The 18,399-nt window shown below is 41.4% G+C and overlaps 1 protein-coding gene across 1 annotated transcript in view; it reads right to left on the minus strand.

Annotated features, from left to right (window-relative positions):
* The window catches only part of PPM1E (protein phosphatase, Mg2+/Mn2+ dependent 1E), a 219,213-nt gene extending 201,236 nt beyond the window's left edge, over positions 1 to 17,977 (minus strand). The window contains exon 1 of the mRNA XM_004041263.5: positions 17,297 to 17,977. Within this exon, the coding sequence (XP_004041311.4) occupies positions 17,297 to 17,781 (485 nt within the window). The 5' untranslated portion in view covers positions 17,782 to 17,977. The remainder of the gene's footprint in view (positions 1 to 17,296) is intronic.
* Between the last annotated feature and the right edge of the window lie 422 nt (positions 17,978 to 18,399).

Raw genomic sequence — 18,399 nt, forward strand, 5'->3', positions numbered from 1 at the left:
CAACATCTGCCTCCCTGGTTCAAGTGATTCTCCCGCCTCAGCCTCCTGAGTAGCTGGGATTACAGGCGTGTGCCACCACACCCAGGTAATTTTTGTATTTTTAGTAGAGACAGGGTTTCACCATGTTGGCCAGACTGGTCTCGAACTCCTGACCTCAACTGATCTGCCTGTCTCAGCCTCCCAAAGTGCTGGGATTAGAGGCATGAGCCACCGCACCCAGCCAATTACCTACAATTTTTATTCAAAACAGATTCCCGGAACCCATAGAAATTCTCGTTCAGTAGGCGTGGGCAGGAGCACAGGAATTTGCATTTTAACAAAACACTCGAGATAATTCTGATGTAGGTAATTCACGTTCAACACTTAAGAAACACTGCCTAATAATTTAGTTTATAATATATGTGCTATGTTTTAATTCATTAAATATTAACTCACTGCCTCATATGTACAAGGCTTAGTGCTGTGGATCAAACATGAATTCTGCTTCAAGGAAGGTACAATTTAATAAAAGAGATAAGAAATGCATATAAATGACTTATAATACAAAGGAAGGAATTACCAAATGTCTTTTGGTACAATACTGGGGTAGTTCATGGGAGGGAATGATACTTCCACCTGACCTCAGGGAAATTCTTCTAGTAAGATACAGCATTTGAAACGAGTGTTGAAGCCTGTCTCTTTAGACTGTAAGGATGGAAAAATTAAACTAATAAAAAATTATCTCACTGAATGATAAATGTATCTATGAAGATCACCCCTTCAAACCCCTTCAAACACGGAAAAGTTATTCTCTACCTCCTAAGTTTTACATGTTGATTTATAGGTCATGGTCTTGTGTTGTCTTGTATACCACTCAGCAGCTCAGTATGCTTCTATCTCTCCGGACATGTCCTTGAAAGGATCTGTTTTAGTACTTTTAGTACATTTATCCTCTAAAAGATAAAGTCACACAGTGAATACTGATAAAGAGAAACATACTTATCCTTTTACAAATCTTTAGGAAGTAAATAGGATTTAAGCATAGTTGAAATGGGAACAGTTTAAGCAGTCTTCAAGTTCTAAAATCTCCACACAGCTTGGCATCAGGTAGAATGATGAGAGAAACGATCAGAGGAAAAAAAAAAAGAGAGAGAGAGAAAGATATTTTACAATTTAGAAGACACTGTTCTAATAGCCAAATAAAACAAACTACAGGGCGGAAGATTTTAAGACTCTTCTATTTCCTGATTATTTGGTATGTTGTTTAACATATGTGACATGTCTGTGACTTTTAGTTTAAAAATTCCAGTATCTCCCTAGAAATACAGCAAATACAGAGTCTACAGTGCCCAATAGTAACTGAATATATGAATGAATGACTTTCAGGTCATTCTCTGGTTTTCCTTGCAGGTTTACCCTCCTTTATTAAGAGAAATAAAAGTTAGCCAGACAAGTACCAAATGTGCTATGCTTTCTCATCTCCATGCCTTTGCACATGGTAATGTCTCTGGTGGAATGCTTTTCAGCTCCCTCTTCCTCTTGGCTAACTCTTATTGAGTCTTCTAAACCTAATTTAAGTGTCCCCTTCCAAAATCCAAGGGACTACTTTGGCAAACGTGTCTCAGTGTCCCCATAAAATCCTCTGCATTGCTATATCTTTTTTTTTTTTTTTTTTTAGATGGAGTCTTGCTCTGTCACCAGGCTGGAGTGCAGTAGCACGATCTTGGCTCACTGCAACCTCTGCCTCCCAAGTTCAAGCAATTCTCCTGCCTCAGCCTCCCGAGTAGCTGGGGCTACAGGCGCACGTCACACCTGGCTAATTTTTGTATTTTTAGTAGAGACGGGGTTTCACCATATTGGCCAGGATGGTCTCGATCTCTTGACCTTGTGATCCCCCGCCTTGGCCTCCTAAAGTGCTGAGATTACAGGCGTGAGCCACCGCGCCCAGCCTGCATCTATATCTTAACTCTAATCAGTATACTGTACAGAGGCAGCAAGATAACAAGCTTTGGAGTCAGAAACACCTGAGTTCAAATTCTGATTCTAACACTTACTGTGTGACCTTTGACAAGTTACCTAATGTCTCTAAGAATTAATTTCCTTATCTGAAAAATAGAGAATAACAGTATGTAAGGTGCTCAGTATATCACTTCACACATAGTAGAGTTATAATAACATGTTCACATTGTATTGTACTTGCTGGTTAACTTGCCTGACTTTTCCTCTAAACTGCACACTTCTTGAGGAAAGGAACATGTTTATCTCTGAATAAGTAGCATTTAGCACAGTGTTTGGCATATGGTAAGTACTTAATTTTTGATGAATAAATAAATATTACTTCCATTATAAAAAATTAATTTGCCACTTGAAATCCATTCTGTAACGAGGTGGAAAACAAGTGAATAAGAAAATAAACTCGATGTCGTTTTTTTTTTTTTAAAAGAATACTGTCTTTAATCATATATTTTCCTTTTCTTTCTTTTTCATCTTTTTCTTTTTCTTTTTTTTTGAGATGGAGTCTCACTCTGTTGCCAGGCTGGAGTGCAGTGGCGCGAACTGGGCTCACTGCAACTCCGCCTCCCAGGTTCAAGCGATTCTCCTGCCTCAGCCTCCCGAGTAGCTGGGACAACAGGCGCCCGTCACCACATCTGGCTAATTTTTGTATTTTTAGTAGAGACGGGGTTTCACCACGTTGGCCAGGCTGGTCTCGATCTCTTGACCTTGTGATCCACCCGCCTCGGCCTCCCAAAGTGCTGGGAGCCACCATGCCCGGCCTTAATCATTTTTTTTTTAGAATCTACTTTTAACTATACATACTATGAAATGCCAAACAACTCAATACTTGCTTTGACATGGCTGATCATATATGCATGGAACCTATAATTTTTTCATAGTATATATTAACCACAAAAATTACCAAGCCACACATAAGACTATCTTTATTTGACGACCACTTAGAAAAGTTACAGTAAAATAGCTGGGTGTGGTGGCTCATGCCTGTAATCCCAGCACTTTGGGAGGCCAAGGTGGGCAGATCACAAGGTCAACAGATAAAGACTATCCTGGCCAACATGGTGAAACCCCGTCTCTACTAAAAATACAAAAATTAGTTGGGCGTGGTGGCATGCGCCTGTAGTCCCAGCTACTTGGAAGGCTGAGGCAGAAGAGTCACTTGAACCCAGGAGGCAGAGGCTGCAGCGTGCCGAGATTGTGCCACTGCACTCCAGCCTGGCGACAAAGTGAGACTCCGCCTAAAAAAAAAAAAAAAGAAAAGTTACAGTAAAATAGAAAGCTTCTTAAAACCAAGGGAATTCTCAATACAGAAAGCTTAATTAATTAAAATCTTTTACAGTCCTTGGGGAAGGGAGAAAAAATTCAGTTTCATGGTTTGATAATTTCAACCTATGTAAGAACATAAAAATATCCTAATTACTTAATGTAATACTTAATAGATTTTTCCATTGTGATGTTTAATTAGCTGGTTTGAACAACATTGAGGCACTAATTTTTGCTATTCATTTGTAAGGTCTCAATCTGAGAGAATGCTTTTATTTCATATTTGATAATCAATATATTTTACTTGTTTAATTTAAAAATGGGGTCTCACTATGTTGCCCGGGCTGGAGTGCAGTGGCTCTTCACAGGGTGCAATCATAGCATACTACAGCCTTGATCTCCTGGGTTCAAGTGATCCTCTTGCTCCTCCTCTGGAGTAGCTGGAACTAAAGGAGTATGCCAGCATGCCCAGCTCAATTATATTTTAATCTTCAATGTATTTTTTACAGACCTGCACTAAAGCTAATATCACCTCTTTTCCTTGATAGTCAAGGATAGTTTTACCTTAATATTATACTTAAACATAAACTGGGTATTTTAATATATAAAATGGAATTCTGCTTCTGAAAGACAAGCTTTACTTTGAGCCATTTTTAAACTCATTATGCAAAGGAATAACGATTTTACAATGATGATTCCAAAACTATGTTACAGTATATGGATACAATGGTGAGGGTTATAATCCATGACTCTTTTAGAATACAAGTGATCAATGCTTTATGTCAATTTATAATCCACTGGTTTTTTCTTGTTGTTGTTGTTTTTTTTAGATAGAATTTTGCTCTGTCACCCAGGCTGGAATGCAGTGGCACAATCTCAGTTCACTATAACCTCCACCTCCTGGGCTCAAGCAATTCTCCTGCCTCAACCTCCTGAATAGCTGGGACTACAAGTGTGCACCACCATGCCCATCTAATTTTTGTATTTTTAGTAGAGACGGGGTTTTGCCATGTTGGTCAGGCTGGTCTCGAACTCCTGACCTCAAGTGATCTGCCTGCCTCAGCCTCCCGAAGTGCTGGGATTACAGGCATGAGCCACCACACCTGGCCAATCCACTGCTTATATGACCCGTATGTGTTTTACTGGCTTCTAAAAGATCAGATACTTAATATATGACATTAATACAGATTGCAAACTAAACAAAAATATTTCTCTTTTCATTTTTATATATACTTTTTGAGACAAGGTCTGGCTCTATCACTCAGGCTGGAGTGCAGTGGTGCAATCTTGATTCACTGCAACCTCTGCCTCCCGGGCTCAGGGCAGCCTCCCAGGTTCAGATCATCCTCCCACCTCAGCCTCCCGAGTAGCTGGGACTACAGGTACACACTGCCATGCCCAGCTAATTTTTGTATTTTTTTGGTAGAGACAGGGTTTTGTCATGTTGCCCAGGTTGGTCTCAAACTTGGGAGCTCAAGCCATCCACCCACCTTGACCTCCCAAAGTGCTGGAATTATAGGCGGGAGCCACTGAGCCCAGTCTCTCTTTTTACTTAAAGAACCAAAAAAAAGAGGATTTCTTTCCAAAGGAGACATTTGTTGAGTAGGTGATGGCTGCATTAGGAATTAAAATTATATAGAAAATAGGTACCTTCAGCTATTTAAATAATTAATAATGAAATTGAAAAATTTAAACAGATTGCAAGATTAGTCAAGTGCTAAATGGAAAAAAATATCTCCAGGCATCTTAGTAAGTGAAAAATAATGCATTTTTTTAATTTTTGCCATTGTTATAAGCCATATACCAAGCTGTGAACTATTTTTTTCAGTCTATTGTTTAAAGAATTTCTGGATTCTAAATTATGTTTTTAATAAACAGCAATAGGCCAGGCGCATTGGCTCACACCTGTAATCCCAGCCATTTGGGAAGCTGAGGCAGGTGGAACACCTGAGGTCGGGAGTCCAAGACCAGCCTGACCAACATGGAGAAACCCTGTCTCCATTAAAAATACAAAACTAGCCAGACATAGTGGCATATGCCTGTAATCCCAGCTACTCAGGAGGCTGAGACAGGAGAATCACTTTAACCCGGGAGGCAGAGATTGTGGTGAGCCAACACCGTGCCATTGCACTCCAGCCTGGGAAACAAGAGTGAAACTCCGTCTCAAAAAATAAAATAAAATAAAAATAAAAATAAACAGCAATAATTGTTAACTTTTTCTTTTCTTTCATTAGAGGCAAGAGTTTAGAGAAATATTTGGTGCAAAACCCTTAGACGGCTCTTATCTATAGGTAATGCCTGAACAAGATACTTTTTTGGGTGGAAGATAAAATAAAAATCCAACCACCCTATCCGCCTCCAAAGGAAGGTTTATTCTAATTAGTCAGGGAAGCGGATGCTCTTTGGAGAAGAAACAGCATCTACAAAGGCAGAAAGACAGGAAATAACGTATCTTTAGAGAATCAGGGTAAGGGCCAGGCAAGGTAGCTCATACCTACAATCCTAGCACTTTGGGAGGCCAAGGTGGGTGGATCACTTGAGCCTAGGAATTTGAGACCACCCTGGGCAAAATAGAGACCGCCATCTCTATTTTAAAAAATAGCAGGGCACAGTGGCTCATGCCTGTAGTCCTAGCACTTTCGGAGGCTGAGGCGGGCAGATCACTTGAGGCCAGGAGTTTGAGACCAGCCTGGCCAACATGGTAAAACCCCATCTCTACTCAAAATACAAAAAATTAGCTGGGCAAGGTGGCAGGCACCTGTAATCCCAGCTACTTGGGAGGATGAGGCAGGAGAATCCTTTGAACCTAGGAGGTGGAGGCTGCAGTGAGCCAAGATCGCACCACTGCACTCCAGCCTGGGTAACAGAGTGAGACTCTGTCTCTAAATAAATAAATAAGTATAAATTTTAGGCTGGGCATGGTGGCTCATGCCTGTAATCCCAGCACTTTGGGAGGCCGAGGTGGGCGGATCACCTGAGGTCGGGAGTTCGAGACCAGTCTGACCGACATGGAGAAACCCCATCTCTACTAAAAATACAAAATTAGCCCAGCATGGTGGTGCATGCCTGTAATCCCAGCTACTCGGGAGCCTAAGGCAGGAGAATCACTTGAACCCGGGAGGCGGAGGTTGCGGTGAGCTGAGATCGTGCCACTGCACTCCAGCCTGAGCAACAAGAGCGAAACTCCATCTCCAAATAAATAAATAAATAAATAATTTTAAAAGAGAACCATAGTGAGTTCAATAATGCTGGAAAATCCAGTGAAGCTAGATTAAAAGGAAAAAAGACCAGTGTCAGGGAAATTTGTTGGGAGGCTACTAAGGTAATCAAGGCAAGAAGTGATAAAAGCCTGAGCTAAGCAAATGGCAGTAATCAAAATTCAATTTCTACATTTGCATTGAAATTTTTCCCCGTAGGAAATGTTTGTAATGTAGCATGAGAATCATAAAATGAACATCATAATTATAATCTCTCAAGTCTGACTACCTAGGTTAATGTCCTGATGACACTGCTTATGGTGAAAACTTGTTCTTTAAATTCTGTGTGCCTCAGCTTTTTCATCTGCAAAACAGGTTAATGATAAAAATCTTTATCATATATTTTTATGATGATTAAAAGAGGTAATAAATATAAAACAATGCCTAAACGAGGTCTCACTGAATATAGTACACAGCAGCAAGAGAAACAGGAACAGGTGTCTACTATTCATACTTGTACAATTGTTATTTTGGGTGTAGACAATGCTGACCCTCTGCAAGTTTACACTGTTAACTCTTACAGAAAGATACTTATCAATCCAAGATGAGAGAATATCCTGGGCAAAGGGTTTTTATTAGACACAAAACTGTTTTTGTTTTGAAACACTGAAAATTGTTTCTAGATTATAGTTAACTTTCCATGTGACCCCGAAAAAGCTGAAAATATTTTTGTTTCTCTGATTATATATAAGTATATTGTGAATAATAGGACCAATATCTTTCCAAGTAATAAATAAAACTATTTATAAGCTGCCTTGAACCACTTTGAACTAATAAATATTCAGAGTTGCCAGAAATCGAATCTCAGAACTTAAGAGATCATTCCTTTTGCAAAATCAGTGATAGCTGAGTTTAATGATTGTCATCTCATATTTATGTAATAACATGTTAGATTGCATGAAGAACATGTTTACAACCTAATTCTTGCCCTTTAGCATTTTAGCCTTTTAATATTTTTACTGTGTGTGTGTGTGTGTGTGTATACACACACATATAGTACAATATACTTCTCAAAAAAACAGGCTTACTAGTATCTTAGTTTTTGTATTTAGATTCACAACATAGAAAAATGTGACTAAGAAATTACAGGCTGGGTGCAGTAGCTCACACCTGTAATCCCAGCACTTTGGGAGGCTGAGGCGGACAGAACATGAGGTCGGGAGTTCGAGACCAGCCTGACCAACATGATGAAACCCTGTCTCTACTAAAAATGCAAAAATTAGCTGGGCGTGGTGGCCCGCACCTGTAATCCAAGCTACTCAGGAGGCTGAGTCAGGAGAATCGCTTGAACCTGGGAGGCAGAGGTTGCAGTGAGCCGAGATCGTGCCACTGCACTCCAGCCTGGGCAGCAGAGCGAGACTCCATCTCAAAAAAAAAAAAAAAAAACAAAACAGAAATTACAAAAATAAGCCAGGTGCAGTGGCTCACGCCTGTAATCCCAGCACTTTGGGAGGCCAAGTCGGGTGGATGACCTGAGGTCAGGAGTTCCAGACCAGCCTGGCCAACATGGTGAAACTCTGCCTCTAATAAAATACAAAAATTAGCCAGGTGTGGTAGTGCACACCTATAATCCCAGCTACTTGGGAGGCTAAGGCAGGAGAATCACTTGAACTTGGGAGGCGGAGGTTGCAGTGAGCCGAGACTGGGCCACTGCACTCCAGCCTGGGCAATAGAGCGAGACTCCATCTCGGGAAAAAAAAAAAAAAGAAACTACAAAAATATCAAAGACCAGAGGTTGTGCTTTGTGGTAAAAAGCAGGTCAAATACTTTAATCCATAAAAGACAACAATGGTAATGTTTCTATAGTGATCTTATAAATCATTACGGAATCAAGTCACCAGGAAAAAAATTATCTTTCATACTTCTAACCAGGAGATTATTCTTTTGGTTCTTTTTCTTTCTTAAACTACGCTAGGTAGTAATGAACTAGTCTTTCTCAGAGCTATACACCAGAGTATTCAGTGAAAATATACATGAAGAATTAAGGATACTCTCAATCTTTTAAACGGTACATTACTCTTCATATAGTATTATACTTCAAACTTGTCATTGTTCACAATATTCTCAAATAATTCACATGAGGATACTGTTTTAAATCCATGAAAAATGGCCAGGCATGGTGACTCACGCCTGTAATCCCAGCACTTTGGGAGGCCAAGGCTGGAGGATCACAAGGTCAGGATTTCAAGACCATCCTGGCCAACATGGTGAAACTACGTCTCTACTAAAAACACAAAAATTAGCTGGGCATGGTGATGCGTGCCTGTAATCCCAGCTACTCGGGAGGCTGAGGCAAAAGAATCACTTGAACCAGGAAGTTGGAAGTTGCAGTGAGCCGAGATAGTGTCACTGCACTCCAGCTTGGTGACAGAGCGAGACTCTGTCTCAAAAAAAAAAAAAAGAAAAAAATGTTCATTACAAAGTTTTGGAATGCTAATCAGTAATAAGAATTGCAAACGTTTCTATAGCTAGTTGAAAATGTTAACAAAGCAAAATAAACACACCAACAAAAACATAAAATAAGAAGCCAACCTAAAGGGATGTGGGAATGGAATACTTTCTTCTTTTTCTTCCCTTATCCTCTACCTTTCATGGGACAGCAGAAAAGGAAAATAATAATAAAGAGAAAGATGATGATGATAATAGGCCTATACAAACCTGGAAAGAAAACAACCAGTAGGCTGGGCATGGTGGCTCACACCTGCAATTCCAGCACTTTGGGAGGCTGAGGTGGATGGATTACTTGAGGCCAGGAGTTCAAAACCAGCCTGGCTAACATGGCGAAACCTCATCTCTACAAAAAATATAAAAATTAGCCGAGCATGGTGGCATGTGCTTGTAGTCCCAGCTACTTGGGAGCTTGGGAAGTCAAGGATGCAATGAGCCATGATTGAGCCACTACACTCCAGCCCGGGTGACAGAGCGAGACTCTGTTTCAAAAACAAAAAAAACAAACCAAAAGAGAAGAAACTAGCCAGGCATGACGGCACATGCCTGTACTGCCAACTACTTGAGAGGCTGAGGCAGGACGACCCCTTGAGCCCAGAAGTTTGAGGCTGCAGTGAGGTGTGTTCACGCCACTGCACTCCAGCTTGGGCAACAGGCTGGCTCCCAAAGTGCTGGGACTACAAGGGTGAGGCACTGCACCCAGCTAAGTGGCTCTAATGTCAATATGAAATGCCAGTCTCTAATTTAATATGAAATGTTATATTTCCTCATTAATTTTAAATATTAATTAAAAATGGTTAGATATGTGTTACAGAATTAAAGTTTTTGTTGTTGTAGTTGTGGTTTTTTTAAAAAATAGCAAATCTAAAACAAAATTGTTTGTTATGGTAGCCATTAGCCCCATATAATTATTAAGTATTTGAAATGTGATACTCCAAATTGGGATGTACTGTAAATGTAAAGTACACACAGGATTTTAAAAACTTCGTATAAAAATATAAAATATGTTATTAATAATATCTTAATATGGATTACATGTTGAAATAGTAATATTTTGGATATATTGAGTTAAAATAAGTTTTTTTAACTAAATTCACCTGTTCCTTTTTAATTTTAAAAAGGTGGTTAATATAAAATTTTAAACTATATGTGGCTCATATTATATTCCTATTGGACTTTAGGCAGTTTAGACTTTAAGGCATCCATAAAAGACAACAATGGTAATGTTTCTTTAGTGATCTTATAAATCATTATGGAATCATAATGCCCTCTTCTAAAATGCTCTAAATCAAGATCATATTCAGCTATAAGCATTCTTTCCTACATGGTTCAGTAGCAATAATGGAACACAACTGTGTTAAAATACAAGCTTCACGGTATGGCAGTTCAAATGGTAGCAAGAACGTAGAGAAATCAGACTCCTCATACAGTACTGCTGGACAAAACAATTTGGCAATACCTAATAAATTTAAAATGTACTTATATCAATCTGACATTTCCACTTCTAGAAACATACCCAAGAAACCTAGGAACATATGCACAAGGAGACATGTCCAAACTAGCATTATCTGTAGGGCAGGAGCCACCAAGCTACCCACCAAGATTTTGTACTCTTTGTCCACAGTGTAGAGTTGTTTCTTGGAATTAACTGCCAAGCCAGCAATTTATTTCCCAGCCCCCTTTTTTAGGAAATGTAGGTCCCAGGTGGTGTCATATGACTTGAATTCTAGCCAATGGAAAATGAACAGAAGTGATATATGCCACTTCTAAGGACTGGCCCTTAAAAACCTCAAACACCATTCTTTACTCTCTTATGTTTGCTGGATAAATGTTGATGCCTAGAGCAACGTTGGAAACCACAGATTAAAAAGGACAGAGTCTCCATCAGCCTGGGTTCCTTAATGACTTCACAGAACACAGCTCCTCCTTCTCCACTGAAGGAACTCTATATAAGCAAGAAATAAACTAACATTATGTTAAGCCTTTGAGATTTTGGGATGTATCCATTAGAGCAGTCAGTATCAACTTAATATATGTGTAAAAATTAAAAACAACTGACATGTCCATCAATAGGAGATTGGATAAATCATAGTATAATCATACTATAGAATGATATACAGTAGCTACAATGAAAGAACTAGATCTACATGGATCAACATGAATTTTTTTTAAGTTTAACCCCAAAATAGCTAGTTACCAAAACAAATTTTTTAAACACATATGTTGACCATACAAATTCATATGTAGTAAGCGTGAGAGAACTATAAGCTCTTAACTTTTACGTTTCTTATACTTGCATTATCAATATTATGTTTAACTCATGATTTTGTCATAGAAACTTTTTTTTTTTGAAACAAGGTCTCACTCTGTTACCCAGGCTGGAGTGCAGTGACATGATCATGGTTCACTGCAACCTCAACCTCCTGGGCTCAAGCAGTCCTCCCATCTCAGCCTCCTGAGTAGCTAAGTTTTGTAGAGACGGGGTCTTGCCATGTTGCCCAGTCTGGTCTCGAACTCCAAGACTCAAGCAATCTGCCTGCCTCAGCCTCCCAAAGTGTTGGGATTACAGGAATGAGCCACCAAGCCCAGCCATCTTCACAGGAACTTTTAAAGCCAATTTTCCATTTCATGAGGGCTAATTTTGTTAAAACCATGAAATATAATCCATAAATCTATTTACTCAGGCACAGATAAACTGTAATAGTTTGTAATGGCCTAAAAATTGGAGAAAGGATGCCACGGTCAACCCCCATAAGCTGTGGAATTTGCACTCCCTCAGAATACCACACTTACCATGCTTCACATGAAATCAGTCATCATACAGAACAAGTTGCCGATCTCAATAAACATGTCAAATATTTATAGCACTTAATTTCGTATGTTACACACAAATAAACAAGATGATAATGTTTTCTTCCTTTGCTGAAATGAAGTATTTTAGGTGCAACTGACTTTGGAGACCTCTGGTCTAGTGACGGAGATATAAATATTTGTTGACAAAAAATAATAAATTAAACCAAGTACTTACAAGAGGAATGGCATTGGGTATTACGGAAAGGAACGTAGAAGGGACCCCTAACTCATGATGAGTGTGAGGACGGTAAGCAAAGGCTTCCTCAAGGAAGAGGTGTTAAACAGAGAACTAAAAAACGGGTAAGGAATTGGATTGTGTTGGGAGTGGCTACTGGGGGAACATAGTATTCCAAGCACAGAGAAAAATATACTATGTGTAAAGGTGCAGAGGCAAAAGATAACACAATACCTTCAAACAAATACATTAGTTTAATATAGCTGAAGTGTAGTTTCTGGAGGGGTGGAGCTGGGATGAAGTGGGTGGATAGTGATTCCAGAAATAAAACTAATGAAGTAAGATTATAAGCCCTTACCTTTGGATTTTATCTAGAGGGCAAAAGAGAGATAGGTGATGAAGGATGTGGAGTAAAAAACTTGTCCAAAGAGAGGTCCAGATGTTGCCCCCAGCTCCTGGGAGGTAATCTCTAAGCCCCTGGAATTTCTGGAGTAATATGAGTACTCTTACTATTCATGATGGGTCCCTTGAACCACATAGTATCAGCCTAACCTCTGGAGAGGGTAGACTGGAAACTGAGTTCAACCATGCAAACAATCAATAAATCTCAATGAAAACTCTGCTGAGGTAAGAAGATCATTTGAGCCAGGAGTTTGAATCCAGTGTAGGCAATATAGTGAGACCCCATCTCTTTAAAAAACAAAACACAAACTCCAGACACACTAAAGTTTAGGTGAACTTCTTGGGTGGGCAATACCTTGTGTGTATTTCCATACATCCACACATTCATGCTGGGAGGGTATGGAAGGTATATTCCCTGAGAACAATGGGAGTTTCATATCTGCAACCCTCTTAGACTATACCCTAGGCATCTCTCTTCCTTTGACTAATTTGTAGCTTGTCTTTGTAATGAACTGTATCCCTAAGTATAATAGCTTTCAGGGAGTTCTGTGAGTTTTTCTAGTGCATTACTGAATCTGAGGGTGGTTTGGGGAAACCCCCAAACTTGCAGTTGATGTCAGAAGTGAGGTTTTGCGTAGCATCTTCATTTGAAATTTGTAGTTGCACCCTAACCCCTTACAATAGGATCAGAAGTCTTGGGCAGACTTGGCAGAGTAGAAGACTGTGCCCTTAACCTTACAGTTTGGCTAATTCTGGGTAAAGGGTAAAAATGTTTAAGCAGTGTGACAATTAAACATTTTGGCTACACTGGGGAAAATATATTGCAGAAGGGTAAGACTGGCAAGAGATGACAATGACAGTGGGAATGAAGAAAGACATATTTAAGAGGTATTTACAAGGTAGAATTAACAAGATGTGACTGAATGTGAGAGGTGAAAGGAGAAGTCAGGGAAAGGAGAAGTCAGGGATGGACCCACCAGAAAGAGTATCACGTTTTGGTTTTGTTTGTTTTGGGGGCCGTAAAAAGGGTTGGAGGACTGAATTCTGTTTTAGACAGTTTAATCTGAGGAAATTTTGACATCTAGGTAAAGCTGTTCTAGCAGTCAAAGAAAGGATGGAGATAGAGTTGGGAGCCTTTAGCATAACTACAATAACTGAAGTCATGTGACAGATTGATATTGACTAGGGACAAATAAGTCAACCAGACAAAAGAAGGTCAAGGACAGAACACCAATATTAAAGGGGTAGGCAGAATATTAAAAGCTCACAGAGAAGAAGTGGGATAGCCTGAGAAGCAGGAGAAAAACCTGGAAAGCATGATTAACAATGAATGGTATTTTTCCTCTTTTTGCTTATGTGAATGTTCTCCACTTCTTTATTTAATAAATGTGAACGTTTATTATTTTTGAATGAGAAAAAAATGTGCAACTTAAAAATTGGTATTATATAACATGAATCCATATATTTTTCCATTTATATATTTGTAAATTAGATAAAGTTTAATGATTTTCTGACCTAATCCAAAGTCATTAATGATTCACACAATTCAATGTAACTGAATTATTAGTGTCTATAACCAGCGATTTTCTTTTCCAAGCCATTTTTAAAGTGTCCACCCTCATTATTACTGCAAGCCATCTGGAACTACTTAACTGTGCCAGACTCTTGGGATATTGGTTTCCCCCTTGGGAAGTCCAACCCAGACTAAATGAATAACTGAGGAAACAACTGTTCTGAAAATATGATGACAATATAGCTCTAATAACGACTTTATCTTCGTTTAATAGTCTACTGGTAAAAAATGGAAAGAAAAAAGACTTCAGAATATTTGCTTCTTCTGGATTAAAACAAATATATGTTATCTCTAGTACTGTATAGAGAAATTAAATACAAAATATTGACCCATATAAACTACACAGATAGCCTTATATTCACATCTCCTGTAAGATCAGTTATACCCTTATTTACAAATTATCTCAGTTATAAAATCTCTCACCTCCACCTTTTCAAAGGGCAGCCTCTCCTTAACCTCAGAAATTCTCAGATTGTCATTGAAATTATTTTAATCTCTTGAGGGATTTAAACTTCGAGAAAGGAGTAAAACGTAGGTAACTTTTTTTTTTTGAGACAAGGTCTCACTGTCACTCAGGCTGGAGTACAGTGGCTCACTGCAGCCTCGACCTCCTGTGCTCAGGAAAGCCTCCCACTTCAGCCTCCCAAGTAGCTGGGACTACAGGTTCACACCACCATGCCCAGCTAAGTGTGTTTTTATTTTTTGTTTTATTTTGGTGGGGGAGTGGAAGGTGGGCGGACAAGGTCTTGTTCTGTCACTCAGGCTGGAATGGACAGCAGTAGGATCTTGGCTCACTGCAACCTCCGCCTCCTGGGTTCAAACGATTCTTGTGGCTCAGCCTTTTGAGTAGCTGGGATTACAGGCATGCACCACCATGCCCGGCTAATTATTGTGTTTTTAGTAGAAACGGGGTTTTGCCATGTTGGACAAGATGGTCTCAAACAGGTGTTCCGCCCGCCTCAGCCTCCCAAACTGCTAGGATTACAGGCATGAGCCACTGTGCCCGGCAAAAACTGTTTTTAAACCTGTTAAGGACCTTAAAGATACTTTACATGAACAAGCCAGCCATTTTATATCTGAATAAAAATACATTAACAACTTCTGTACAAAACACAATATAAATGATGAAATCTCTGATTTAAGCAGAAATATTTTCCAACTTTAATTTTGCTATTTTATTTCAAATCCAAACTTCTGTTCTCAACTAGATGGCCATTTTATCATTTCAGTTTTTTCTAGTTTATAACTATATCAAAATTAATCTTTTTTTTTTTTTTTTTGAGACGGAGTCTTGCTCTGTCACCCAGGCTGGAGTGCACTGGTACGATCTCAGCTCACTGCAACCTCTGCCTCTCGGGTTCAAGCGATTCTCCTGCCTCAGCCTCCTGACTATCTGGGATTACAGGCGCGCGACACCACGCCCAGCTAATTTTTGTATTTTTAGTAGAGACGCAGTTTCACCATGTTGGTCAGGCTGATCTCGAACTCCTAACCTCATGATCTGCCACCCCGGCCTCCCAAAGAGCTGGGATTACGGGAGTGAGCTACCGCTCCTGGCCGCTTCTATATGAAAAAACACACATCTTCTTGCCATCATCTTTAAATAAGTTTAAAAAAAAAAAAAACCTTCTTACATGGCAAATATTCAGGGTTGTACTAAAATAATGACCTTATTTGGACATTTTCTAAAGTTTGAATTGGTTTAATTCTGCAAACTGCATTTGTAAAGGTAAGAATTAACTGTCAAGATAGAGCCAGTATGCTGCTAAGATAAATTCCTTTAATAAACATTTCCATTTTATTTTAAGCAGGGAGCTTTATCTTTAAATACTGTAAAAAATTACATCTCAGAAGCCCTTGTCTATGATAGTTCACAAAGACCAGATATACTCTAAAATGTTAATACTGTTTATCTCTGGGTGGTGGTATTACACGCCATTTTATATTTTACGTTTCTCAAAAAGCATCATTACCTTGCTAATTGAAGGTAATACTGTAATTGAACAGTATTTTAAAATTAAATTTTAGATAGCTTATATTATGAAATACCAACACAGTCCACTTCTATGGAAGATTTGTTAAATGATTTTCCCCTATTGATAAACTGCTGCTTTAACAGGAGAATGATCTGATCAGGTGTCTATTAGCTTGGATGAAGACAAAACAGGTTTACTTTCCAGGCCCTTCTTTTATTTAGGCTTTTGAGAAAATCCCAAAAGTGAGTTTGAACTTAATTACAGTGAATCTTGCAGTAGTAAACTTTTTGGGTGGCCAGAGTAACACCTTTCATTACAACTATCAGCTGAATGGCAAAAGACTTCCCAGGTTTACCAATGTTTTCAGAGACTTACTAGTATTCTCCTCTGTCATTATTTCGGAACAATTCCATTGAGAAACGCAATTGTAAACCGTTTCTATTTCAGGCCTTTAAAAACCAGAACTGGGATGAAAGGCAAAGCCTTGACCTTTCTATTTTAGACTTTCATCTGTGTAGCTAAGCCATCTGCTTTCTCCCCACCCCATCCCATCTACTTAATGGACTGAAAATACTGCACCTAATTGCAATTTAATCAAAACAGCCTGACTTTTCCACTTTAATGAATTATGGCTCTTTCACCCGAAGGCTTGCTTGCAAAATTTTGCTTACCCTTCCCTCTCAATTCCTTCCCACCTCCCTCAATTATGGAATGTCAAATGTCTAAACTAAGAGACTAGGCTTGCCTGTGTGAAAACATCTAAAAAGCCCTTCACTTTCAACACTGAGCACCTGACGGAAAATCTACTCCATTCTCTCATCTGGATACGGGGCCGGTATAATCATCATTGTTGCAGTTACGCAGGAGGCACCTCGCAGCTCAGTCTAGAAAGGAGTCGCGTCTGTCTGCCGCCAAACAACAAGGCACTCAGCCCGGGAAAAGACAGACTGGGGTGGGAGGAAACCTCCAGGAGAAAGAAGGGATCTGGGAAGAAGAGGGAGCTCAAGCCTGGGAGGAAGGACCTTTCCAGGCAGGAAAGGGAAAGGTTGCGTGAAGTGGAGCTAGAAGCTGGGGGCCGAGGTGAAAGGGGATGAGGGGCCCGGGCCCGGCGGGAGGGCGCCGGGGCTCAGGAGAGCGGCTTCAAGGCCGGGTAGGAGGCGTGGGGGCCGAGGCGGGCGTGGGCAGCTCTCAGCCGACCGCCCGGGTCCGAGCAGCGGGGGCGCTTTCAGCGGCGGCAGGCGCGGGAGCGGGGGAGAGGAGCAGAAAAGAGAGCAGTTTGAGGGGCCGAGGGAGCCGCGTCCGAGGCCGGCGCGGTGGGGACCGCGGGCCCACCACCAGCCAAGCCCAGCTACTTAACTATTTGTAGAGCTGCTGCAGGCACAGGTCCAGGCTTTCGCCCTCCACCTCCTCGCGGGTGATGCGCTCTGACAGCGGTCGCGGGAGCGGGGGCAAAGGCGGCAGCTGGGGCGGCGGCGGCGGCACGGCCGAGTGCCCCGGGGCTGCCGTCGCCGCCGCCTCCTCCTCCTCCTCACCCTCAACCGCCGCCACCTCCTCCTCTTCCACCGCCTCCTCCTCGGGCTCCGGGTCTTGCTCCTGGTCCCCCTCCTCCGTCGCGGCTACCGTGGCCGCCTCCTCCCCGGGTTCCTCTACCGAAGCCTCGGCCGCCTCAGCTTCTACCAGTTCAGGTTCAGGCTCGGGCTCGGACTCGGGTTCGGGTTCGGGTTCGGGTTCGGGTTCGGGTTCCGGCTCCGGCTCGCCGCCGCCGCACGGTCCGCGAAACTCGCCCAGGAATAGCTCCAGGAAGCGCCGGTAAGTTTTCTCCTCAGGGATGCAGCCGGCCATCGCTGCTCATGCCCCAGGGGAGACGGGGAAAGGGGTTGGGGGAAGCCCAGGAAGGGTAAGGAGCTGCTTTTGAGCCTAGGGCTCCCGCAAGGGCGGTTAACTGCCGCACCGGCACGAGCGATCAGCACTAGGTTGCCTGGAGAGGGCTCCCGCAGGCGTGCGCGCCGCCGAGCACCGACGTGCGCGGCCCGGGGGCGGAGCGCGCCGCCCCTCTCGGATCTGGAGGGAAAGTTGGTGGCGGGCGCGCGCAGGGTCCAGCGGCGGCCCACCCTTTATTCCTACGGAGAGCTCAGCCCACGCTGCCTAGAGACTGTCGCCATGGCAACCGGTTCTAATTAAGCATTGCAGGGTCCCTCCCGTCGAGTCCGCGGAGTCGAAAGGACACTCCACTCGCCCGCTCTCCAACTCTGAATGTCTTTATTGGTTGGATACCCTACCCTAACGTGGTTAAGAGTGAGCTAAGACATCTCCAAGTCTAGTTGTTGGTTCCCACTTGGGTTGCTTGGATCCCAATTGGATGTACTTCCATTTCCTTATCTGTTCCTTGCCTTAGCGTATGTTTTGAAAGATACCACACTGTGAACACCTTTCGTTGCAGACAGTCTTTGAATAAGTAGT

Source organism: Gorilla gorilla, chromosome 4 (assembly GCF_029281585.2).
Source record: "Gorilla gorilla gorilla isolate KB3781 chromosome 4, NHGRI_mGorGor1-v2.1_pri, whole genome shotgun sequence".
Classification (NCBI taxonomy): domain Eukaryota; kingdom Metazoa; phylum Chordata; class Mammalia; order Primates; family Hominidae; genus Gorilla; species Gorilla gorilla.